The sequence below is a fragment of the Megalopta genalis genome, chromosome 2, assembly GCF_051020955.1.
Source record: "Megalopta genalis isolate 19385.01 chromosome 2, iyMegGena1_principal, whole genome shotgun sequence".
Taxonomy (NCBI): Eukaryota; Metazoa; Arthropoda; class Insecta; order Hymenoptera; family Halictidae; genus Megalopta; species Megalopta genalis.
In genome coordinates, this window is record NC_135014.1 from 10,935,069 (window position 1) to 10,959,686 (window position 24,618).

Here is a 24,618-nt window from a genome sequence, read left to right on the forward strand (position 1 = left end):
TATGTATTCTCCTGGCTCGATATGATATATATTTTATCGCTAAATTTGTTACCGACAGTGTGTTGACTGGACTACTTAAAGAAAAAGCCGCGAATTTTCGACTGAATTTCTACTTATTGTAGATACTAGATTTAAACTGATTTTTCAAATGAACAAATTTTATTCTATATTTCCATCTTATTATTTTTATGTAGAATCATCCCTTTCATCAGTAAAATAGATCCTTCATTAGTAGATTCATCCTAATCTATTGAAAATGCTACAAGTTTACAGCGCATCTGATTTTGCGCTGCATTGTGCGCATCATTTTATGACATGCGTAAAGCAGTTGCGTAGAAATGATGTATGAAAATTGGCGCGAAACAATTACGTAGACATTTTTGCAGTTCATTCTATTTGTATAGTTATCAATTTAACGATTAATTATACATGTCAGTAGAATCGGGCTGCCAAAATTGTCGGTCCTCCGGGTCCTATATATAGTGGGCCTGGTCTATCCCCACACCTCGTCAGACTTTGAATTTGCGGATTGATGAAGAGATCAACTTTGAGTTATGAAATCAAATAAGGTGGTAGATCTAGAGTTGTGCACCTAGTTTCTGTTTTAACAGATCATAATAATAACAGCATGGCAGATTACATGTAACAAGCGGTGCAATTTAATTGATAAATTACGAAATTGCAATTTGTTAAATCTATACGTGTCAATCTATCGCTGTGCGTTCAATTTTCTCGATTGTTGCGAAAATAAAGCATACTCTAGCGCGGCCGCGAAATAGTTTCGCGCTTGCAACAGTCGACGTAACAGTTACGTTGACACTAACGTTGCGAATAATTAGGAAATTCTGTTTCCATTGAACTTTGCTAGTAGGATACGTTTACAGTGCAATTGCATTGACAGTTTTTAACATACTATAATCACAAACAATTTGATGTTAAATATTGCTCGAGTACTAATTACATTTTAATATAGTACAATCAATCATTCCTTTCGTTAAAAAGGCGTCAACGTTCAATTGTATTGTGAACACTCGCAACGACAGGTTGTCCAGCGTTTTAAGAAGTAGTAACACACGGCCTCAAAATTCAGCCCCACTACACGACATACTTTATTTTCGTATTAATTAGTTTATTATTTTCGGCGAATGCGTATGAAATGGCTTGGTCTGGCAGATTTCGTGCAAGAAATAACAAAGAACTTGTGCAACATCTTAAACGTAAGTATTGTGTAAGAATGATTGCAAATAAGCATAAGCAACAATATCGATATTCATTTTTATTTTTCTGTTAGAATCAAGGATAATTAAATCTGATAGAGTTTATGAAGCAATGTCTGCTGTAGACAGAGGAAATTATACCCATCCCTATTACGCATATGTTGACTCTCCACAAGGGATTGGTTATGGTGCAACCATAAGTGCTCCTCATATGGTACAGTTCTATAAAATTTCAGAAAGTTTTTCTATATTTGAATATTATATTTCTTTTATGTTCACCTGTTGCATAAATATAACCAAGTAAATTAAAACATCTTAGCATGCATATGCTTTGGAGATACTTGAAGACAAATTACACAATGGCGCCAAAGCATTGGATGTTGGATCTGGTTCTGGATATTTGAGTGCATGCATGGCAATGATGTTAGAGCCAAATGGAACAGTTGTGGGTATTGATCATATTCCTGAACTTAAAGCATTTGCTGAAGAAAATATTATGAGGGATAAACCAGAACTTCTCAAAAGCGGTCGTCTTGAATTAGTTGGTAAATAGAATTTAAACGCTATTTGACATAAATACGTTGTAACCATACATTTTTTATTATATTAAACACTATGCAATGTTCTAGTTGGAGATGGAAGATTAGGATACCCTGAGAAAGCACCATACGATGCTATTCATGTAGGAGCAGCAGCCAAGGAAATGCCACAGGCTGTAAGGAAATTTTTCAGCTGCCAGATTCTACCTATATTTGTTAAATTCATGGTATATTGTTTTTACAGCTGATAGATCAGCTAGCTCCTGGAGGACGTCTGGTATTACCAATGGGCCCAGAGAATTCTGATCAAACATTAGTACAAATTGATAAGACAATGGATGGAAAGATTAAGAAGAAATCACTTACTAGTGTCGTTTTTGTTCCACTCACTAGTAAAAATAAGCAATACCCTTCATGAAATTCATGCTTGCTCCAATAAGTGAGCATGCCCGCTGATGTATCATTGAAATTAGAAAATTCATTTGTTTTGCATTAAAATTGAATAATCGTACAAATTAATATATTTTGTGTTAGAAAAACAATGTGTATCTCTAGTCAGAAAATATTATATTGTACTACAATGTAAGAAATTTCTTAAATTATTTTTCACGAACGTTAAAATATACGTTATAATTTATTGTACTCCGAACCCTTAAGAATAAATGCATTCTTAAAATGTATCCCATATTTTTTATCAGTTAATTCTTTATGCACGTTTACGTAGTATTTCAGATCTGCGACAAAATTTAAGGTACGATCTTTATTTTATGCTAAAAACATTTTATACGTTAATGGAATGTTTAAATATAAAGTAAACATAATTCATATGAAGAATATGTAGAAAATAATTTAATGTGATGTCACATTTATAAAGTTTGTCACGAAGTATTAAGTAACGTCATTACTTGTCAGATTAATATTATTTGGACTCCGGGTCCTATGGTCCTATTTGTCTGCATCTGTATAATCGGCAGTGAGATCGACGCTTTAGTAGTATTTATTCGTTTAATACTGCAGATTAAAGTGTTTTCACCATGACTAAACTGAGTGTAGCACCTGATGTTAATCCTAATCCAAGGAAAGCTCCCATCATAGCAGATGCAATCTCTTTTTCTTGAGATTCTACAACCCTGTTAAAGAATCGTGTTCAAAATATAAGCAAGCATAAAGTACCTTTGGTAAAGAGACTACAATACTTACGCAGGAGTTAAAATAAATGTTAGATTGCACAGATAGCCATTACTAATGGCGAATGCTACAGTTAATAAAATATAAGAGAAGTCGTTCTTAATGTAAACAGGAAGATGATGTCTTGGTTGCGCATTACAGAACATAAGGGGAAGTACCAAGAGTGCCCTTATGAAACTTAACAACATGACAACCCACGGTTTATTCTTTGGCTAGAAAAACAATGCAATTTTAATGATAAAAGATATGAAAGTACAATATGTATATTATATAATAATATGCACATTATACGAACCCATTGAAGAATGCCAGACAATACTCTGCCAGCATAGTCGCCCATACTAAAAATCAGGTAAGTCACCACAGGAACAAAATAAATATCTGTAAAGTGTATTGAAAAGTATTAGTCATTGAAATTTATATTTGTATCAAATTAAACTCACCATTCCACGCATGACCCTTTCCTTTGTACTGACTTTCCACTAACACAGTAACAGCTGGATATACAGACAGAGATATAAAGAATACCAAAAATAAACTAACACCATATGGCCAAATTTTTTTTAAAATACGGATATAAGAAATTGTAGTGCCTTGAGGAAAAGCCACTTCTCCAGTGACAGTATAATTTCTTTCTATTGCCCCAGCAGATTTTTCCAACATATGATGTTTGAAAAATGCCTACACAAAGACAATTTATCGAGTGTTTGAACCATTACCATAAGCTGCTTATCATACGTTATAAAAGCTGCTGCACAAGTGATTCATAAAATTAATTTACTCACAGCTTTTTCTAAAATAATGTATGCCACCAAAGATAGAAACAAAATTATGTCTCCAATGATGAAATAAACTAATCCTGAGAGTATAGGACTAGCACCAATCCACAATGAGCATATCTCTGCTATGGCTGTAAAAATTCCTCCTAGAGCTTGGCCACTTTGCATAGCAGTTATATACTTTGGGGAAAAACGACCAACAATTCCCATTAAGCTACCTCCAAATATTGCACTTGCAGCTACAAAGCAAAAGTTTATTGTCAAGTAGCTATTGGAGTACTTTCCAGTACGTTAAATGTTAAATATATACCATTCACAAATGCCACTGTGGTCAAGGTAATTGTTAAAAATGTATTTTGCCCTAAAATGAAAATACATTTCTTACTTTAGAAAAACAATAGAAAGTTTTTTAGATGCCATATAAAATTCTTGTGTTATTTATAACATACACATATCTGTGTTTATCTTCACAAATGCTGTTGTCATAATGAAGAGTAAGAGTATTGTGCACTGGGACCCAACCATTCGTATTGTCAGTGGAATTCTAGAATTATAAATATCTTGTTATATAACTTGAAAGTGCGAAAGTTATACAATTATGTCGATAACCAAATAATTTTACTCGCCTTTTACTAATAAATGCATTTATAATTAAGAATAGTGTGTTTGGAAACGCACTTGCCACACTTAAGTATGATGTAAAGCTGGCTTGTAAGTCAGTCCTTTTTTCCAAATTTTCTACATGAGTGTAGTTCATGTGATTCGTTGAATTTTCTGATATTTCTCTAAATTTGTACATCCAATACTACAAAATAAGAGAATACGGACGATATTATTCATTGAATTAAGTAATAAGATATATGTTACTCACATCGTCAGCAGTAATAAAAAAACTCCATGGTATCAATGTGTTTATGCCAAGTAAATAAAAGACTATATATGCAAGATTATACCTAAAACAAACAGTGAATGAAACAACACAAGTTATCGTTTTATTTGAAATAAAAAAGCTCTTACCTATCGCGAGGTTCGTGTTGTTTTAAAAATGGTTTCTCATCTGGGACAGAAACAGTTGGGTCGTCAACTTCCGTTTCTAAATCATCTTCGAATTCACTGTCAGACGCTCCTCCTAACAACGGTCGTCTATTGATAGAATACGACATGATGATACTGAAAACAGAGAAACATCTTCATCTTTAGAAAAATCATTCGATGTTTTTTACGTAAACAAACTCGGCAATCTTTCGATCGATCAAAACTGATTACGTGTATTATAATGACTCACTAAATTATACAAAGAAATCCACGAAGTCGTCGATTAATGATATCCCTCGTGCTTGGAAGATAATAAATCTTCACATTTTGACAGCAACTAGTATGAATAATACTAGTTTTGAATTTAATCACGTGCCACTTGTATACCGAATCCCGTGTAGACCATGTTCAACAAACGACAACTGCAAGAGGATTGATAATGTTCCTCTAATCTTCTATTGTCTCCGAGTCCCGAGCGACTCCACATTATATATTAGTCATATTGTTGGCCATGCGAGCCGTATTACATTAATCCTAATGGACTCCTTTCTCCATTCCGATTTTACGCATACAGATGCAGACACAGCTGGCGTGATATACAATCGAATGCGAGGTGCTAGTGAATGACGTATTGCAAGTGTTGCAATGCAATCCATTGTGGGAGGACACGAGTCACTATCATAAAAATATGCATACAAGTCAAAACTGCAATTCCTAATTAATCCTGATACATACATAGATATGTTACGAATGTTTTTTTCCAAATATAGATTTTTCTGGACTTACTCACGATAATTAATATCGACGAAGATTTTTTTTGGCGTTATCAAATTGTAAACAAAATAAAACCTCATTCAAACGGAATGCACAAATTTGTTATTCTGTACAGTTTCGAGCAATCAAATCCACAACCTATAAACAACAGTATGAAATTAACTGATTAATGAAGCGTAATTTTTCTTGTGCAATTTATTTTTAACAATGTACAGAGTGTCCCAGTATTCTGCGCTACAATCTGTAAATTATTTTCACGAAATTATGTATGTACACGTATTTAAAACGTTCGTGACTATATCTACTTGTTTGTGATTTTAAAAAATGGAAACTTATGCAGTCAAATGTGACTTAACATTTTTAGTTTTTCGCATAGAATATCCTTCCAGTTACATATAACCGTAAATATTGGAACACCCCGTACCTATACATGTTACGTGCACGCGCACTATTTCTACATATACGAATCCTACCATCGATTAGACAAAAAGAAAGAGGTTCAAGTCCAATGTTGCGATCATGGAACGAGAACAATGAACAATCGTAGCAAGCAGGTTCTTCGTTGAATACTTCACGGAGATTATTGTATGTCTAAAGCATCGTGCTCTTCGGCCGATCGGTTACGTGCAGTTACGGTGAGTTACGGGTTACGGACTTGTTATTCGCATGATACAGTAGGACGTAGCATGTTTTGGTAAGCTTTTGGATGAGTGATAAGTGCGATGTTTATCGCGTTTTAGCTGGTAAACTTGCACGCGATACAGACGTGTGATGACATTTCGGTGAGCCGCAAGAATGTTTTGTGTGCTAGGAAGATGGTAAGTTGGTTAAAAAATAGTTGAATGAATTATGACAATATAATTAAAATGGGTTTATTTGACAGTTTATGCAAAAGGGACGCTGTGAGAGCATTGAGCACAGGCGAAGTGTCGACGGCACTTCGACCCTTTTATTTCACAGTTCATCCAGACCTTTTCGGTCAATATCCAACACAGAGAGTAAGTATGTTTCTCTAATGAATAATACTTGTATATTTATATATCGTGCACAATTACCAAACGTCATCGGCAACGCAATTTAGCTCGATCATACTCGCGAGTATTTTTAGAACTAAGAAAGTGAAATAGTTATTACATCTGTTACATGTAGCTCTACTATAACTACATACTTTAATTACATTTCTCTGTCTATTGGAGCAGAGTAAATGATAAATTTCATCTTCAATGTACTTTCGATTTTCCAGACAGTGAATGAAAATTCCTTAAAGCAGCTAAGCTCGATCATAGAAAGTTTGCAGCAACACAAACCCATCAGGCCTATCACATTGCCATTTTATTTACGCTCCAAAGATGAGAAAGAAGTCAAGGCTGGTAAATTTACTCTAGTGCAGATACAATTAAAAGAAAGAGATCTGAGACAAACTATCCTTTCAATTTTGAAAACATGCGATCTACCGACCACGTTTGTAGACAAAATAGAAGAGCAAAAGCCAACGAAAACAAATGCAAACTATAAATCAAAGTTTTGGCAAAGAAAAGGATATGCAGGAGAAAACATAGATTTTTCGGAATTAGAAGATGATCCTATCTATGCATCTATTTTGATGAAAAGAAAAATTAATACAGAACCAGATACTCTTAAGTAAGATAGGCATTAAGCGTGTTTTTTCGTGTGCATAGCCACAACTTTGTTACAGGAATTTTAATTTAACTGTTATTGATTAGGGCTTATTTAGATAAACATATTAACGAAGTACATGTAAAGTTGGAAGCATGTAGGCCAATGAGAGAGGAAGTACAAAAGCTAGAAAAAATATTGTGCTCAAAATTAGGTTTAAAGAATATTATATGGGATTGTGGATGGAATATAGCTCACTATAGAGGCTGTTTGTTGGCCTTCAAGGCATTAGTTGAACATCATCCTGAACCAATGGAAGTATTAAAAGATAGGACGCTAGTGTTTGCCAATGATACAGGCATTAGTCTAGAGGGAAGTGTTATGTTAAATTCTGGAGAAGTCAGACACAATTGGCTTGATGTAAGAACACGTTGCTGCGCTAACAAATGCGTTACCGATAGTGTTCTGCTTATTAAACGAGTCTTTTTTTATAGCTAATCAAAAATGTTCAAAAACACGATGTTGTACTGTTGAGATTACCAGCTTTTGAGAAGGCAGTTTCACAAGTACTTCTTGACATAAAAGTTGGTCGACGGTGCGTAATACAAAATATTTATTGAGTGACGGTAAGGCTCAGGGTGCTCTATATGTGCAGGAAATTCATGCCTAAGGTAATGGTTAGCCAGTATGAGCAACAACTTCGGCAGCTAACTACAACCCTCTCAGACTATCGCGGAAGAAGAAACTATCCGAAAGTGTGGCCAACCAGCTTATCAGCTTATGAAATTGTCATTGAAGCGTTAGTATTAACATTTCGTATGTAATATCTTAACTTTTGGTTCGTATGTAAGTATCAGGTAAATTTAATCACATTGCTTGTGAGTACACTGTAATACTAATTCAACATAAATCGAAGTTCTGAAACAAGCTTTGTTTACAGAGAAGCTGGTCCTTTAATGCTGTCTCCTACTGGACAATTTATAGTACCATCCTCGTGTCCGAGTTTTCTATTAGTCAATTTTATTACAGAAAACTTAGAAGAAGCCACTAAAAGATTACATCACTATAACAAGTAAGATAATCTTATCAAGTTATAGATATAAAGTATAATTTTTCTTGTTTTATATATATATATATATAAAACAAGAAAAATTATACTTTATGTTTATTTTTATTTTTCAGTATAAAACACGTAGAACGTGAGCTTCACAATACAGCTATAAAAGAATTAGGTTTAATCGATCTTAATAAGGATGATAGTATTACTCCAGATCTGATGATACAATGCTGTGAACGTTTATTATTGCACAAAGGTGTACTAGCTCCTCTATTAGAAGGTGTGATGCTCTGGGTAACACACTATTACTCTGTTATGAGCGATGGTGTTTTATGTATACCCTGGGATTGGAAACTCTGAATCCAAATTGAAAATGTTCTCAAGTGCTTTCTTGTTATATATACTTTGAACTTAATACCAACTACTAGGATAACTACATCGAACAATTGTACAAATTAAAGTTAACATGTAATGTACAGATAATGAAGTAACGATAGAATAATACATGCTATTTTTCTGACAAGTTTAAATAAACAGAGAATTCAAGAAAAAATTAGTTAATAGTGCAAAGCAAATAATTAGGTTTTAATAGGTACGATTCTCATTCTACTTTATACGAAATATGCGCATGTAAGAATATTTTATCACTAATATTGATACGTTGTATATCGATTTTTAATATAAACAATTGATATAGAAAAATAGAAATATTTTCTAAAAGAAATGAATTAAACATGAGAATAATACTTATAAACACACACATAGATGGTAGTTATGAAATTTCCTTCCTTGCTCCTACTGTAATACCTTTTTTATCTTGTGAATTAATATTCGCGCAATCTGTATAAAACTATTAAAAAATTATCTGGAACTTACATTTAGGATATTGGAATACTTTCGTCCCTTTCTGAAATATTTTTCTTATTAAAATCAACTTTTTAATCGTATCGAAATAAATCATACATTTATGATATTCATTATATACATATAAGTGTCAAATATTTTCAAGACTATAACAATCCGATCTTAACATCAGAAGATCTTTCGGTTCATAATTCACGTAGAAAGTCTCCTAATATTTATTCACTTTCAGAACCACTTTCACCGCTACCGCTCCCAGATCCACTGGCACTACCACTACCTGATCTTGACCTAGACCTTGAACGAGATCTTGATTTTGATCTAGATTTTGTACTCGATGGAGTTCCAGATCGAGATTTAGGTGGAGTTCTAGAGCGAGATCTCGATTTAGAAGAGTTTCTGGACTGTGGACTGCCAGATTTCGATCTCGATCTTGATTTACTGCGCGACCTTGAGGGAGATCGTGATTCGGAACGTGAACGAGAAGCAGATCTTGACTTTGACGGTGACCGAGATCGAGATCGAGATCTCGAATGAGATCGAGATCTAGATCGAGATTTCGACCTGGAAGCAGACTTTGATCGGGATCTAGATTTCCTGCTGGATGCTCGAGAAGAAGCTCTAGACGATGCTCTAGATCCAGCTTCGTTTTCAGATCCTATTCAAATAATACAATTTAATCACTTCTGAACTGTAAACTACTTGTTTAAACTTATCACATTGTACCAACCTTTTTCATCAGCCTTCTCTGTTTCCTGCTGAGGTTCTTCTTCATCTTCTTCCTCTTCCTCCTCCTCTTCTTCCTCGTCTTCTTCTCCAGGTGGTTCTAATTGTTTCTCCCTGTACCTTTGCATTTTAAACTCATTAGCATTTAGTGGCCGATGTCTCACAATTAATCTCGTATTATTTGGCTGTTGTCCTGCTTTCTGACGACGTTTGCTAAGGCGCACACGCGTCTCAAGTTCGTTATAATATACTCCATCTTGTCTCATAACAAGGAAGTAATTCTCCTCGTATCCTTTGGAAGCTTTACTCTTAACATTCCAATTGTATTCCCTAGCCATTTTATATTCGTATTCTTCATCGTCAGCATAGTCAATTCCAGCAGTGAAATCGCGTCTACGTTTGTCAAGCGTTTCTTCAAGTGGCAAAAAGTATGCAACAAACTGTTCACCGCTTTCATCCATGACACCTCTGAAAATATACTTCTATCATAATGTCTGTAACTAATTCTAAGTAGAGTATGATAAGAGATTTTGTAATTAATAACTTGCCGAATCATGGCTTGAGACATTTCTTCAATTTGAGCAGGCACTGAACGTCCTGCCGGAGCAGGATCTGAGTCAAATATGACTTGTGCACAAGGATATTTCCATAACTGAAAATAACAAACGATATAGTTAATAAAACACAACATTTTACAATACTGTTAATAAAATAATATGGAACCACCTTAAAGTCAGGAAATACTGGCAAAATTTCAACAGGTACCACATTGGGTTTACTGTAGTGTCTTTCAATTGATTTCTTGTTGTCTTCAAAGGTTTTCTCAATAGCTTTTATCTGACTTTCACGATCCATGTATAATGTTTCTTCCTAAATGTAAAGGAAATGATCAGCATTTTTGTATACAGTATCGATATAAATTATAAATATTAGATACAACAACGTGAACCTACTTTAAAGTTCTTCTTAATACTGTAACCAACTTTGGCCTCAACTTTGTCCACAGTTTGTGGCTGGAACCTAGTTTGTTCTGTTGAAATATATTCTGTACGTCTGAGCCAAGAAACGCTTCTGGCATGATGTCTAGATCTTTTGGAATCTTGTGGAGTGAGAACATCTTCTTCCAAGAGCTTTTCATCGGCTGGATCCAGCTGAGCATTAACATCTCCAGCGTACGTGTCTTTGTTTATAAGATCGATCTCCACGCCTAAATCATGTTCTGTCAATACTTCGTATTTATAATTACGTTCTAAGGATGTTGGATTATACTGTATAAATCTGTAAATATCGTTCTATTACAAGTTGCTTTAAAAATTACGCGAATACAAACACTCGAGACTCACCTAGTGGATTCGAAAGGATATGTAATAAATTTTGGATCGAACGGTATATCAGGCAGCGTGTTACAATATTTAACCCGACAGATCAACTCGGATCTAAAAGTAAAATAATCAGTAGGCGTCCAAACACAACACTCATTTTAGGTTATAACATAAAACAGGAACGTACCTTTTCTCTGCCGGTCTAGCGGTACGTTTATCTCTGTCAGTTGTGTTGCCATTTGTTTGAATTGTAGGAGCCATATCACATTAATTAATAAAGCTCTATATTTTAAACATCACAACAAATTATCTTTTGCCACTGTAAATCGCTAGTGTAAATCACACTTTGTGTATGAAATACTTGGCGCCATCTACATACTCGGTGTGTACAGTTAGTGTTGCAATGCTTCACCATGCTATGTATGTGTTATTCGCGTACACATGCATATGGACATGCATGTACTTGCAGTCTCATGCATTTCCATTCCTTTAAATTACACAAACAAATTAACGATATGGTTAAAGAGTACTTCGATTTATTCTTTAAATAGACATCTACATCTTCAATTTCCATAAAAAGACTCTTTCGCGTATCATAAGCAAAAAGAAAGTTTCAGCTCTGCATTAGTTTCAGTTGCGACGTAATCTACAGCCAGCTGAAATTAAATGTATAACTTGTCGTTAACATTTAATCACGACTGTATCTTATCGTATCGTATCTAAAAGAAACTGAATAAGTATCTTAAATGTAAGTATCAATTCGAAAAGAAATTGTTAGACTATTTTAATCGGATATGCAACTTGATTGTTAAATTGCCTTCAATTGTCAATTTTTAATCGAATCAAAGTGTTAACATATTCCATATGATATTTTCGCAGAAATAATCATAACTAGTTCTTACAGTTTCGCGTGTTGTACGGGTTTAGTACGCAGGCGTTCATTCAACCACGGTATTGATTTGAATGCGCAATGCCAAATAACGATAGTTGGTCCCATTCGGAAATGCGGACGTTGGTTCCCAGGACTGGTCACGTCGTCCAGTAATCAGGCTGTATTATTCGAAAAGCTTGTTCATTGTGAGACAAAGACTGTGTAAAGCAAAAAGAATCGGAAAAAATGGTTGGACCGAACATTTCTTTGTGACTAACCGTTCCGGAAGGTGGGTCAACCTCTACGCAGGGCGCATCCTTCAGGACACCTTCCGAACACGAACGTGCCAATACGGAACTCGCGACGCTTTGCAAGGTAAACCGAAATAGAACTTGTTTCTTCTAATAAACAGGAGTTACAAATCGTAAGAACCTAATTGGATGTTTATACATTAAGCACAAACTGTGGAATGTTTGATGACATGGCAGGACAGACAATGGCATCTTCGAAATTACCGCCAAGTTTCGAATTTTTGGCGGGTTGGAAAATGAATAAATATCAATTGTTTCAGTGTTTAAGTTAAATCAAATGGCGATGTTATAAGTACTTCTTTGACTTATTTCAATTTATTCGGACTGTTCTAGGTGTATCCTGTGAGCCCTGTAACAGGGCCCGGAGCAGCGAGGTCCGTATGGGAACTAAGCCCCGATCCCGACATGGTCGGGCATCTACCAAACACTCCAATTTCTAGCACCGCTCATCAGAGTCATGGATCGTCGAAGGGCACTGATTTACAGCCACGAAATGGCCCCGATGACAATATTTATGCCGACGAACACGCGCCAGGCCAAACACCATCCGACGAGACTAGGAGAATCTTTGAACTTCTCAGATCTGGGTAAGACTTTAACAAATGTATTAAGAATTAATGGAACTATTAAGAATTTAACAAAGATCTAAAATTTTAGTGAAATCGAAGCCGTTGATGAATTGGTAGACAAAAATGGGTTGAGTGTACTAAGCGCAAGAGATGAATGGGGCTATACTCCTGCCCATTGGGCTGCATTGGATGGAAACATTGAAGTCAGTCCTTATAGTTTCACTAACAATAAATAAGTGGGATTGTTACCTATCTTTAACATATTTTATTTCTGTTACAGGTAATGAGGTATTTGATAGAAAGAAATGGACCAGTTGATCTTTCTTGCCTAGGAACACAAGGACCTAGACCAATACACTGGGCTTGCAGAAAAGGCCACAGTGCAATAGTTCAATTACTGTTAAAAGTATACATCTTAATAGAACGATTGTCTACGTGTTTATAATTTAATTTAATGAAGTTTGCATTGCTATTGGTTTCTAGGCAGGAGTTGCTGTGAATGCAGCAGACTTTAAAGGTCTAACACCTCTGATGACTGCTTGCATGTTTGGGAAATTCGCGACAGCTGCATTTCTGTTAGGTTCTGGTGCATTGGGACATTTAACAGACATAAACGGTGATACTGCTCTCCATTGGGCAGCTTACAAGGGCCATGCAGAATTAATTAGATTACTTATATACAGTGGAGTAGACTTACAAAAGCCAGATTATTTCGGGTCTACTCCATTGCATTTAGCGTGCCTTTCCGGCAATATTAGTTGCGTTAAAATATTATGCGAAAAAAGTAAGATCGAATTAGAACCTCGTGACAAAAACGGAAAGACACCGTTACAGTTGGCAAAGAGTCATAGGCATTCGGAAATCGTTAGGATACTTCAGGCTGAACAGAAACGACGGGCTAGATGGATTCCTCCTATCAACGAACTTTGGTAAGAGTTACTCTGATCGTTCATCGTTGACTCATTAATTTATCAACGTTCCTCCTTTTTACAGGGCACTACTATTTGGTGGAGCTGGAAACAGTAAAGGTCCTATACTGCTCTTTATGATATCCGTTTTACTGTGGGGATATCCGATGTATCTACTAAAATGTATTCCACTGACATGGAACCTTTTACGCGGCAGTCATTATTGCTTTATTTATTGGAACGTTGTTATGTGGATTTCTTGGATCGTAGCAAATAGAAGAGATCCTGGCTATGTACCACAAAACAGCGAGACTTACTATAGGGCCATTAAACAAGTATGGTTTTGTGAATTCAGAACAATTCGTTGAAAAATATTACTGAATTTTCAACAAATTCTTTTGCAGATTCCATATTTTGATAAATGGAAAAAGAGAAACGTGTTACTATCTCGATTGTGTCACAGTTGTAGATGTTTCAGACCACTGAGAGCAAAGCATTGCAGAATCTGCAATAGATGCGTTACATATTTTGATCATCATTGTCCATTTATATACAATTGTGTTGGTTTAAGGAATCGGTAATTTTCAAAGTGCCTTTATCAAATGAGCATGTAAATGAATTTTTGGTTAACGATGGTTCATTGTTTCAGGATGTGGTTTTTTCTTTTTGTTATGTGCGTAGCGATAAATTGTTCGTTTTCAATTTACTTTGCTTGTTACTGTATGGCGATGGAAGGAATTCAATTATTATACGTATTAGGTGTGTTAGAAGCTTTGGTGTTCTGTGGACTCGGATGGATTTTGACGTGCACTTCGGTAAATATAAAATATACCTGCGTTTATCCGATGATATTAAGTAATATATCTCATTTATATAGGTGTTGCACGCCTGTATGAATTTAACTACAAACGAAATGTTTAATTACAAACGATATTCGTATTTGAGAGACAAGAAGGGCAGATACTTGAATCCGTTTAGTAGGGGCCCGGTTCTTAATTTTATCGAATTCTTCCTTTGTTCACCGAATCATCAAGCAAATGACCCCCAAAGTTATCATATACTTTCAGAGGATATCATGTGAGATATTGCAAATTGTGATCACAATTTTACAGCGCCTTTGCACGCTTAGAAAATGAAAAATATTCTTAATTATACAATTCATACTATTTTTTGGACTAATTACAACATATGTACCTGCACACGATCTACATCGTTACTGCTTCTAATATTATCACTTTTTATCTACGATATTATTCATGAAACATGTTTCAATAAATAATTTATTAACTTACACTTTTTAATTTATTACACCTCTAATATGTATATAATAATCTTTACAAAATGTCTATAAAATGATCGAGCTACTAAATGTGACTTTAAATAGTGTCCCATTACAATTCATTATAATTATACTAACATCATTAAAAGTGTTGGTAAAGAAGCAGTGTTACTTTTTATATCAAATTCGTATATACAAATAATTTTAAAAGATTTTTATAGAATTTGTATATGTAAAATGTAAAATATATCTTTGGCAAAATGCACTGCGTTTCCTTGTATAATTTAACTATAATACTAACACGGTTCAATATAATACGAAAACCGTGTGTACAGTACAGTCACAATGTCAGTAAAAAATACTAAAATTCATTAACTGTATAAAAATTGTGACTGTAGTCTTAATTATGGCAGATACTCGAGCCTAGATAGGCTTGCATCAAATCGTTAAAATTAAATTATTAAAACATGAGGAAAAGTTTTCACTTAAGTTCATAACAGAAGTCGTAATTTGGCGGTGGATCGGGAATAGCAGGCGGATCTTGAGGAATATCGATACCTTCTGCATCTAGAAGTCTCAACTTAATATCCATGGATAATAATGTTTCCAAATCATTGTCTGCCTCTTTACTGGTCATTTTCTTGCCTGTAAATAAATTGTTGGTTTCCTAATTCTGCAAGAGGCAGTGAACATTGTGCAAATAATGTTTATTACATACCCAGTAAAGCATTAATGCCATCAGTCCAGTAATCGAATACTTGTTCATCTGGAGCAACAAAGTCTAAACTAGCAACATCCACGGAATCCAAGATTAAAGAAAAAGCTAGCTGGTGCGTGTTTTTCCGTCGTTGTACATCTTTCATATGGGGACAATCTCTTCCAGTGAGTAAACTACGGACTTCAACGACAGCTAATTTTGTGGGCAACTCGTCGATTGTCGGTACAGACTTTTCATCGCAATCTCCATAATGAAATACTTTATGATTGGGCGATAATCGGACATACCAAAATTTATCTTTGATTCTCTGTCCTCTGGCACCATACTTCATAAATCTAGTACCTTCTACTAAGAAACCTAAACGCTGCTGTTGAATGAGTTCTAGAATTTCTGGTGTAATTTGTTCCCTCAGTTCAACTATTGGTCTTGCATGACTCTCACCTTCCTCCCTGGTAGTTCTTTCTTGATGCCAAAGATTAGTTATCGTCGAATATGTCAATTGTTGCAGCTCATTCTTGAATTTATCCAATCCTGTGGGCTTGCTCTGAAGCGCTCTAGTGATTTGTTCCCTCACAACAGAAAATACTTTAACAAAATCTTCGGTAGTAGCTCTCATCTCTTTCCACGTTTTGTTCAAAAGAACTATGCACACGCAATAGAACTCTTCAAATGGATGATCGTGAGTAAAGAACATGGAATGATACGATTGACCCTGTTCACTAGGAGCTTCTCCAATACGTAAAACCTCGCAGAGTAATTTAACTAACTCCACGCTCGTCCTACCGAATGGACATTCGTGTTCATCTGCTCTGCAAGAATTCTCTAGAACAACTTTAGTATAAGCTTCGGTGTGATTGCGTGCGAAATAGACCATGCAATCTAGAGCAAGCATTCCAGGAGGAGTTTCATTAAAATCCAGAGCCGGGTTAATATCATACTTAAAGCCCAATTTCTTATAATCTTTGGCATATAAGCCCTGCTTACGAGCATTCACGTCTCCACTGAGTGCTCCCTCAGTGTCGAAAGCGATTTTTCTAAGTTCTTTAATTTTATCATGTGCATCTTGATCTTGGGGATCCATTTTTGTCATCATTCGTTGTTCCCATAAACTTAACATTAATGTTTGCAATACATACAGCTGATGTGCCATTTCAGCACCAACCTGGACAAGTAATTAATTCTAGAAAATAATACTACCAATAAGAAGAATTACTACATCTATATTTGATACCTGGCAAGTGGATTCAGCAATGATGTTTGTTAAAAAAATATTTCTAACTTGCTTCGACTGAAGAACTGCAGCAACTTGTCTGCGTTTGGATAAATCAGCCTTCAAGAACAAGGCATTTATTAAGGCTATTGCATTCTGTTGTATCTGTGGACTCATACTTTGCAAATGCATTACTAAGTTTTGGAATGCTACTTCTTTTTCAACTTGTGCATACTTTCCTGAAGAATTGAGTACTATATTTTCGAGGATACTAAGAGAAGCTTTAACAATACTGGTATCTTGAGTTGTAGTCTGATTGTTTACATAGCTTGCTACTTTATTGATAAAAGGTGTCTCTAGGATATCCCATGAGACAATTCCATGATCCATGAGTTCAACGAACGATTGAAGGGAATATGCGAGTGCACTACCCTTATATTTCTCTCCTTCCACCTATGAAAATAATATAACATGGAGAAGAATGCAAACCTGTGTTATTCAAAGGATCAATTACCTGTGATATGATCAAAGCTAGACCTTTCTTATTAATAAATTCTAGCGCAAATGTCATATCAGTGCTGAGTGTGCTTAACTTTTGCAAAGCTACATTTTTCTCTTCTACAGTTCCATTGTTAAGCTTTGTTAAAATATCGCTAGCTGTTTTGGAAGGAGAGAACTCCAATTTTAGAATACTGCCATTCTTCACTTCATTACGATTTTTTTCTGTGATATAGTTTTGATTACTTTCAGTAAATTGTAACGAGTATGTTTCAGGATCGGACAGACCCCACCCATTGCATAATTCCTAGTAAAAAAAAACTCAAATTAAAAATCGGTGCAACTATCTGTTTGGTAAACAACCACTTTGGTATTTTTCGATAAACAACCAATAAGAGAAACAGAACTTTTTCACGATTCGATTTCCGCAACATAGTGATTATAATCAGGTACGTTTTACGTACCTGAATGATTCCGGTCAGTGGATGCTTTTGATTAAATTCAATAAGTTGCGGCACTTGATCCGTCATCTTCACGGCGATTTTTACAATGTTCGAATCCTTCTGGACCGGCATTTTTATTGTCTGTGTGTACATGAAAGTCACAAAAACGATTTTTAACTACCGAAATTGAATCGGAAGATACGATAGCAGCCGGTCCAGTTTAGTTGGAAGAAACTATACAAATTTGACGTATCCCTTGTCATAACAACATGACGGCCATCATGCTACTTTCGTATTAAATCCCAGACTGTGCAATGGCCTCGCCCCTCCACGAATTGGATAAAGGGATACGTCACTTGGTGACGCATCATACGCAGATTTTCAGTCAAGCGCGAATTCAAATGAATTCAAATTACATATTTTTAATCATTTTTGTACAGCTTATACGAGATTCTAATTGCATTTGGTTACAGAAAGGAGGTACTAAAAAACATAAACAAGTTTGTAATTCGATTAAAAGTTGTCATGATTTTGTCATTTTCATCTTATTGTTGAGATTCGAAAATGAGAATTTCTGGCCCTCTGGCGGCCATTAAGCACCGTGAAGGTGTCGCCACATCACAGATCACCTGCAACTGCAACCTCGCTTTAAATAGCATTTCATCATCTACAGGACGTAACTGAATTATATTCTACTGTGTCACGCATGGTGGTTTACTAATTGTGAGTGTAAAACTGTTAGTTTCGAGGATCCCACGAAAATACTGAATCGGGAATGTAAGGACTTTTGTGAAACATACGAGGTAAGTGAAACTGACGCATATGAAATACGACATCTCTCGACATTTCACGGTGTTTCTCAGTCAGTATCATAAACGTTCGAATCATACTACGCGCTGCAAAAACATTGACCCTGACTTATGCGTTGTATTATTGAGTACGCACACAGATGTAGTTTTGACGTATATTACGCGAGCTCGTACGTAAACATTATGATAAAAAGCGATTAAAAACAACACAGAAAACGGTATTACATAAATAATTCATTTAGTAATTAGCAATGCGAAGTAGGTTTGAATGTAATGTACTGCCGAATATTATGTTTAGATGGCTCCTAAAAATAAGGAAAACAAAAAGAAGCGGCAAGTTTCCGAGGAGGAGGACGATGAAGATTATCGAAGGAGAAGGGACCGAAATAATCAGGTAAAGAAATTTAATTTATATTATATGGATTATAAAAATTAATTATTATATATTAGTATTATTTTATGTAACTTCATGGTATTGTTGCAGGCTGTAAAACGTTCTAGAGTTAAAAGCAAATTACGCACCCAACAGACTTTAGAACGTGTGAATCAGTTGAAAACGGAGAATGAGTTACTCGAAGAAAAAATTAAAATGCTCACCAAAGAACTTGGATTTTTGAAAGATCTTTTTCTTGCACATGCTGGTATATATTTTGTATGCTGTATGCCTTCTATGTTTTATTTTTCATTATACATGTATAATACATACACTGTTTATTGCTTCAGGATCCAGCCAACATTCTATAAACTTTCAAGATATAGACTTAAATGCTCTTCTGGCTGACGATTCAAAGTCTGAAGAACAAGTGAAGGAAGGATCTGAACTATAGACTACAGTAAGTCCCACGTGGAGAAGCAACGTGGTACAGATCAAATTTAAAATGAAGATGTGCTTTGGTTCGTCTAATCCCATCATCGAAGTAGATATCTTGGAAAGATATCTATTTCTAATTGATTTCTAAGAACTTTGAGGTGCAGAATGATCTATGTATGCTCCTCGATCGCTAAAAAGTTTATCAACGTTAAAATTTCGGGCACTGTGCATGGATGTGTACAAAATTGAAAATGCAAACGATTATTGAAGTGTAATTGTGAGAAGATTGAGTCACACAATGACAGTAGAGTATTGGAAAATGTAAATTTTGTACATACACTGCTTAGAAGGGAGAGCAAAGTGGCGAATAAAAGAGGGAGTAACATTTAAAAGTATTTAGAACAAACACTATGATTCAATAGTGAAGATATTTTAATAATGCAAAAGTAAATGCTGCCACTGTTTCTTAGAATTGTTTATAACAGCTTTGCTTCAAACATTCCAATTTAGTTTTTCACTGGTTGGTTAGACGTTGTTACGTTACAATGACTGCACTGATATTAGGACAAAAAGTAAGTAGTGATTATGTATAAACAATCTAAACATCTGCATAAATAGCGAAAAATATCAATTATCTGATTCGATATTTTTAAGCTACCAAGAGAATTTGTAAATCAAATAAACCGAATGAAACGAATATTAATATTAGATCGGAAGTAACATTTTTTCCCTAGAAGCACGTTGGTCACTATCGAGTCACTAGACTCGCGAGTCAGTGTTGACCTTAGTGACACATAGAAGAAGTGTCATTTTTCCGTCTGCATGTTACTTTTGACATTTGCATGCGTGTAAACAATAGTTGAACAGTGTTATCAAAATACAAGAATCGGATATGGGAAAAACAACAAAAGTGGTTGTTTGTGGGATGAAAGGAGTAGGAAAAACAGCGTTGTTGGAGCAGCTTATTTACGGAAGCATCAGCGCCAAGACAGTAAGCGTTTAGAGGTTATGTTCATTTCAAATGTTTCGCAAGACAACGCGGTCATGCATTATTAATATATAACGACATTATTAGAGATGTATATTTTGTTTTCATTTACATAAAATAGTAATATTAATGTATACAACAGGAAATACATCCTACTATCGAGGACATATATGTTGCGAACATAGAAACGGATCGAGGTACTAAAGAAAAAGTACGATTTTACGACACAGCTGGACTGGAATCGCTGCAAAACAATGTAAATAATCAACAGCTACCGCGACATTATCTCGGTTTCGCGGATGGGTATGTTCTCGTTTATGACACGGCCAAACCAGAGTCTTTGGATGTGCTGTTTCCTTTGAAGAAAGACATTGACCGGAACAAGGATAAGAAAGAGATAACGGTTCTCGTTGTCGGCAATCGGACCAAGGAAGAAGAGACTCACAGTCTGGAGAACACTGCTAGCAAAGCAGCCAACTGGTGCACCAGAGAAAAGCTGAAACACTATGAAGTGAATGTCATGGACAGGACTAGCTTGTTAGAAGCGTTCGTTCATTTATCCTCCAGACTGAATCCTCCCACAAATAAGAGTACTTTCCCACAGCTGAGTATGGGTAGAAAGAACATCAAAGTCGATGCACCATAATCGTATTTATTTATTCCATGGCAATTGAAGTCTATTGGTCCCATATTTTTAGTACTTAATACTTAACGGTATGTCAATGCAAGAGCGTGGTCGTTCGTAACGTTTATCTCTCTCTTTTTCGCTCTCTTACCGGGATCTCGTTCTGCCCTTTATTTATATGCATTTTCTGTTCCTTATTTTGTACTTAAAATATTGTCCATTGGACATACACCGAGATCAATGAAGAGAAGCAAATACTGTATAGATAATATACAATCAGCGGTGACGCGGTGTTCACCATTCTATGGGTTTCGTTAATTGTCGGAGACAAATGCTTGTTCCAAACGCATGGTCCCATAGTTTGCTGCTGATACCGAAACCTAAAGGAATAAGCGTTAGCATTCTAAGACGGTTAGAACGGCGAATTAAAGGTAAACGAATCATTACCTAGCTCGTGATGCGAAAAATGATGATAATTGTGATTCCTTTTCATGGTGTAGAGATAAGTACCGCTTTTCGGCGCGCCGTGATGTAAATAATAATGAATTAAGTCGTAACAAAGGTACCCTGCGAACGAAATTAACTTGTATGTATTAGACACGATAACTTATAATTAGTTGCAAATAAGTCGGCGAGAAGTACCTGTTGTAGTACCGGCGGCAATGAAATAAACCACTGACGAAGGAAACGATACGCGGTAAATGCTCCATAGTAATTTACCCATGAGCAGACCGACCACTGGGGGAAACACTAGCCTCCTGCTGTCGAAGGGGGCCTTAGAAAAAGAAATTAAAAGACTAAGTGACGTAGGGCCTGCATAGTAAGCTGCTTCACAAATATCGACGCGAGTTTTTTCTTTTATTTCTCTGGCTAAAGAATGACGTGAGAATTATTTTGCAGAACGCTCACCTTGTGATGGATCCCGTGAAGTATAAAGTGCATGCAGATGAGTAGCTTCGACGTAGCTGGCGGTTTAAAGTGAAACAACTTCCGGTGAAGCACGTACTCTAGTATAGTCCACAGCAAAATGCCGAATGCGTACGAGACGAAAGCGTCGGCCAGCGCGTGTCCTGGAACAAAAAGAACGGCGAACGATAGCGTCTGTCGTTCCTATTGTTATCTAATAACGATTGTTTTTGTTTCTCGCGGTTATCACCGCAGCGGATTGTCCTCGAAGACCTCGAGTAACATCACAATTGTGTAACGTCAACTGAAATCATGGAGTATTGCACGTGAAACGTAAGAGATAAGATATTCGTGAGCGGGACGAACAAATAGAATGAAAATAGTAATTACCAGTGTAATGGCCGGCCATGGTCGCAACGCCATGGCAAAGGAAATAGATGAACACCGGGACCCACACGATCGGCACCAGGTACCACGGCGTGATCGACACAGACTCCAGCAGACTTGACTTGAATATTCGGATCTCGCGGTTCACCGGCAGGTTCACCCATTCCCAGTACCGATCTCCCAAATCTCCCACTTGGCCGAGAATAGACGCGTCCCAATCGATCAGGTCCTATCGAATCGAACGACGAGGAGTGTGATCGACAATGTTTGCTAAAGATCAAAAGTCCTTTCTCCTTTGAAGAGTCAAATTTCCCCGCGGTCGTCGACCGATTAACGAAGGCTAACAACAAGGTCATAGAACTAATTTCATATTATTTTTCCTCATTCAGTTTACTTCGTTATGTAACAAAGACTTTTATCATTGTCATTTTACAGGAATTTCTTAGACGATAAGGAACGTTGAATGAAGTGTCGCGTTACAAGGAACTCGAAATAAATACGGGCTTTCGAACGGTTCACCACTTGACAGAGATTAACAATCGATCGAGTGCTAGATAAATAGTTTGTTTTACAGAAACGTTATGCCGTTTGTTGACGCCGCGAGTGCGTAAATTACGAATGAAAAGCGAATTCGCGATGTTTGGCGCGTGGCTTAACGAAATCCGGACTTTACGGCGCTAGACTAGAATAGCAGCAGAAAACCGCTGAGGGAGAGCGACCGGTTCAAGGTCTGATTGACAAGATAACGCGGGACCTTCCGTGGGAAAGCCGGTAATACAAACTTTGCAATACTTATCGCCGTACTGCGGATATTGATACAGATGAATATTTTTCCTGGAAGAATTACTCATCACACAAGAAATATCTCTTGTTATATCGTAGAAACGTTTATTGATTTACAATCGCTAAACATCGTACCACACCGTTATCACCGCATCGTTGGCCGCGATTTCCGGCTATCCACGATGTTAGGAAACGAAACGGACCACGAGTTTCGCGGACAAAAGGCAGATCGATACAGATCAAACTCGAGGGAAAGGGAGACAGGAATCGTAGTCGTAGAGAAAGACTCGGAAACGATCGAGGACCGGTCACTCACTTCGTATTCCTGGTACTTTTCCTTCGCCTCCACCTTGAAGTCCTCGAATAGGTGGTGGGCCGCTTTGGAGTGCGGGTTCTCGGTGAAAGCCTTGTCCAGGCTACGATTTTCAAAATGATCGAGCACGCGTTTCCCGCCGGGATGGTATCTGAGGAATTCACGAATATTGTAAAACCGATCGCGATACTTGACTAGAAACGCGTCCGCCTCGGTCTCGACCGATCGCTGATCGGCTTCCCGACCGACCACCGGCCGATCTCCGTTCGCTAATCGCTTCTCCATTGACACCGGTTGTCACGATGTGGCCGATCGAGCACCGTCCACGAGCAAAAGCAAATTGCTGGGAACGCGACGAACGAACACTTTCGCAACGTCGCTTTATCGTAGCCCACTTCGAATCTTTTTGATAAGATTTCGTCGCGCCATAGTGAGCAGGTACAATGCGAATAGTATGACGGTGTTGTATCATATTTGAAAAGACCGTTATCTACGCCGATAAGCTGCTGTCTATGCGGTGACGTTACCGGTTAAACCCTCTCCCCCTGTATTTTTCTTTTTCAAAATCGCGCATATTTTCTTGGTCGTTTTATCTTGCCGTTGCATAAATTTCTCGCGGATATATCGGGACGTTCGAAATCGACGATCGTTGCATGTATTAGCCAAATGATCGTGCTCTACGCCGTTTTACTCGGCAATAAATAAGCTTTTATTTAAACGTTTTCTGGATAATCGTGTATACAATACACCGCTATGTATACGATCTATGTGTTTTAAAGTCTACGAACGCGGCAGCGGTCGTGCTTCGTTTTCTTGTCCGACGAAACGAACGGGCGCGGAACGGCAGAAAGAACACGGTTCCGAGGTAACATCGTAGTCTGAGCATTCGCGCTGCCAAAAATATAGCGTTTCTTCAAGTGTAGTCATCGTCGTCGTCGTCAGTTTCTTCGCCGTTAGGACGGGACGTGCAACCTGGCGGCCGCAGGTAATTCCTGGACCTCGTTCGTGCGAACATCGTGGTCGTGTTCCTGGTCACTTTCTATCTTTCTTTCTTTCTCTTTCGACGAACTCGTT

General features: G+C 36.7%; 9 protein-coding genes across 11 annotated transcripts; 5 read left to right on the top strand and 4 right to left on the bottom strand.

The window, feature by feature from the left end:
* The first annotated feature begins 584 nt into the window (after positions 1–584).
* LOC117220787 (protein-L-isoaspartate(D-aspartate) O-methyltransferase) lies at positions 585–2,436 on the top strand. The gene is made up of 5 exons (XM_033471073.2): positions 585–1,217; positions 1,292–1,431; positions 1,537–1,762; positions 1,847–1,932; positions 2,001–2,436. Exons 1-5 carry the CDS (start codon positions 1,157–1,159, stop codon positions 2,172–2,174), a joined length of 687 nt encoding a protein of 228 aa, XP_033326964.1. The 5' UTR covers positions 585–1,156; the 3' UTR covers positions 2,175–2,436.
* Positions 2,437–2,501: 65 nt separating this feature from the next.
* Positions 2,502–5,678, bottom strand: Ent1 (Equilibrative nucleoside transporter 1). Its single transcript, XM_033471070.2, has 12 exons — positions 5,545–5,678; positions 5,009–5,433; positions 4,741–4,893; positions 4,595–4,676; positions 4,350–4,528; positions 4,173–4,267; positions 4,034–4,084; positions 3,730–3,962; positions 3,388–3,625; positions 3,240–3,325; positions 2,957–3,156; positions 2,502–2,886 (listed from the first exon to the last, which is right to left on the bottom strand). The coding sequence occupies exons 3-12, from the start codon at positions 4,884–4,886 to the stop codon at positions 2,775–2,777; spliced, it is 1,422 nt and encodes a 473-aa protein (XP_033326961.2). The 5' UTR covers positions 4,887–4,893; positions 5,009–5,433; positions 5,545–5,678; the 3' UTR covers positions 2,502–2,774.
* Positions 5,679–6,017: 339 nt separating this feature from the next.
* Positions 6,018–8,970, top strand: LOC117220782 (T-cell activation inhibitor, mitochondrial). 2 transcript variants are annotated; one of them, XM_033471066.2, is made up of 9 exons: positions 6,018–6,167; positions 6,273–6,350; positions 6,416–6,530; positions 6,776–7,173; positions 7,257–7,569; positions 7,644–7,744; positions 7,787–7,948; positions 8,090–8,221; positions 8,332–8,970. In XM_033471066.2, the coding sequence occupies exons 2-9, from the start codon at positions 6,328–6,330 to the stop codon at positions 8,564–8,566; spliced, it is 1,479 nt and encodes a 492-aa protein (XP_033326957.1). In that variant the 5' UTR covers positions 6,018–6,167; positions 6,273–6,327; the 3' UTR covers positions 8,567–8,970. The 2 variants fall into 2 exon arrangements, with proteins under 2 accessions (XP_033326957.1, XP_033326960.1); XM_033471069.2 differs by having other exon boundaries at positions 6,019–6,167; positions 7,805–7,948.
* Positions 8,971–9,119: 149 nt separating this feature from the next.
* On the bottom strand, positions 9,120–12,155 carry atms (RNA polymerase II-associated factor 1-like protein antimeros). Its single transcript, XM_076518419.1, has 8 exons — positions 12,018–12,155; positions 11,303–11,602; positions 11,137–11,229; positions 10,747–11,071; positions 10,520–10,663; positions 10,342–10,445; positions 9,798–10,261; positions 9,120–9,725 (listed from the first exon to the last, which is right to left on the bottom strand). The coding sequence occupies exons 2-8, from the start codon at positions 11,374–11,376 to the stop codon at positions 9,286–9,288; spliced, it is 1,644 nt and encodes a 547-aa protein (XP_076374534.1). The 5' UTR covers positions 11,377–11,602; positions 12,018–12,155; the 3' UTR covers positions 9,120–9,285.
* Positions 12,156–12,221: 66 nt separating this feature from the next.
* Positions 12,222–15,065, top strand: Patsas (palmitoyltransferase Patsas). The gene is made up of 9 exons (XM_033471065.2): positions 12,222–12,361; positions 12,631–12,884; positions 12,955–13,069; positions 13,147–13,272; positions 13,350–13,795; positions 13,860–14,109; positions 14,179–14,351; positions 14,424–14,589; positions 14,652–15,065. The coding sequence occupies exons 2-9, from the start codon at positions 12,703–12,705 to the stop codon at positions 14,853–14,855; spliced, it is 1,662 nt and encodes a 553-aa protein (XP_033326956.1). The 5' UTR covers positions 12,222–12,361; positions 12,631–12,702; the 3' UTR covers positions 14,856–15,065.
* Ced-12 (engulfment and cell motility Ced-12) lies at positions 15,037–18,245 on the bottom strand. The gene is made up of 5 exons (XM_033471059.2): positions 17,944–18,245; positions 17,496–17,786; positions 17,003–17,434; positions 15,772–16,933; positions 15,037–15,698 (listed from the first exon to the last, which is right to left on the bottom strand). Exons 1-5 carry the CDS (start codon positions 18,073–18,075, stop codon positions 15,535–15,537), a joined length of 2,181 nt encoding a protein of 726 aa, XP_033326950.1. The 5' UTR covers positions 18,076–18,245; the 3' UTR covers positions 15,037–15,534.
* A 286-nt stretch (positions 18,246–18,531) lies between these two features.
* On the top strand, positions 18,532–20,250 carry Irbp18 (Inverted repeat binding protein 18 kDa). Of its 2 annotated transcripts, none has more exons than XM_033471075.2 (4): positions 18,532–18,725; positions 19,030–19,125; positions 19,216–19,372; positions 19,455–20,250. In XM_033471075.2, exons 2-4 carry the CDS (start codon positions 19,030–19,032, stop codon positions 19,556–19,558), a joined length of 357 nt encoding a protein of 118 aa, XP_033326966.1. In that variant the 5' UTR covers positions 18,532–18,725; the 3' UTR covers positions 19,559–20,250. The 2 variants fall into 2 exon arrangements, with proteins under 2 accessions (XP_033326966.1, XP_033326968.1); XM_033471077.2 differs by lacking the exon at positions 18,532–18,725 and adding an exon at positions 18,797–18,949.
* A 147-nt stretch (positions 20,251–20,397) lies between these two features.
* kappaB-Ras (NFKB inhibitor interacting Ras like 1) lies at positions 20,398–21,843 on the top strand. The gene is made up of 2 exons (XM_033471074.2): positions 20,398–20,533; positions 20,673–21,843. Exons 1-2 carry the CDS (start codon positions 20,435–20,437, stop codon positions 21,174–21,176), a joined length of 603 nt encoding a protein of 200 aa, XP_033326965.1. The 5' UTR covers positions 20,398–20,434; the 3' UTR covers positions 21,177–21,843.
* Positions 21,163–24,085, bottom strand: Fa2h (Fatty acid 2-hydroxylase). Its single transcript, XM_033471072.2, has 6 exons — positions 23,548–24,085; positions 22,452–22,677; positions 22,065–22,225; positions 21,798–21,930; positions 21,603–21,722; positions 21,163–21,535 (listed from the first exon to the last, which is right to left on the bottom strand). Exons 1-6 carry the CDS (start codon positions 23,827–23,829, stop codon positions 21,450–21,452), a joined length of 1,008 nt encoding a protein of 335 aa, XP_033326963.2. The 5' UTR covers positions 23,830–24,085; the 3' UTR covers positions 21,163–21,449.
* Between the last annotated feature and the right edge of the window lie 533 nt (positions 24,086–24,618).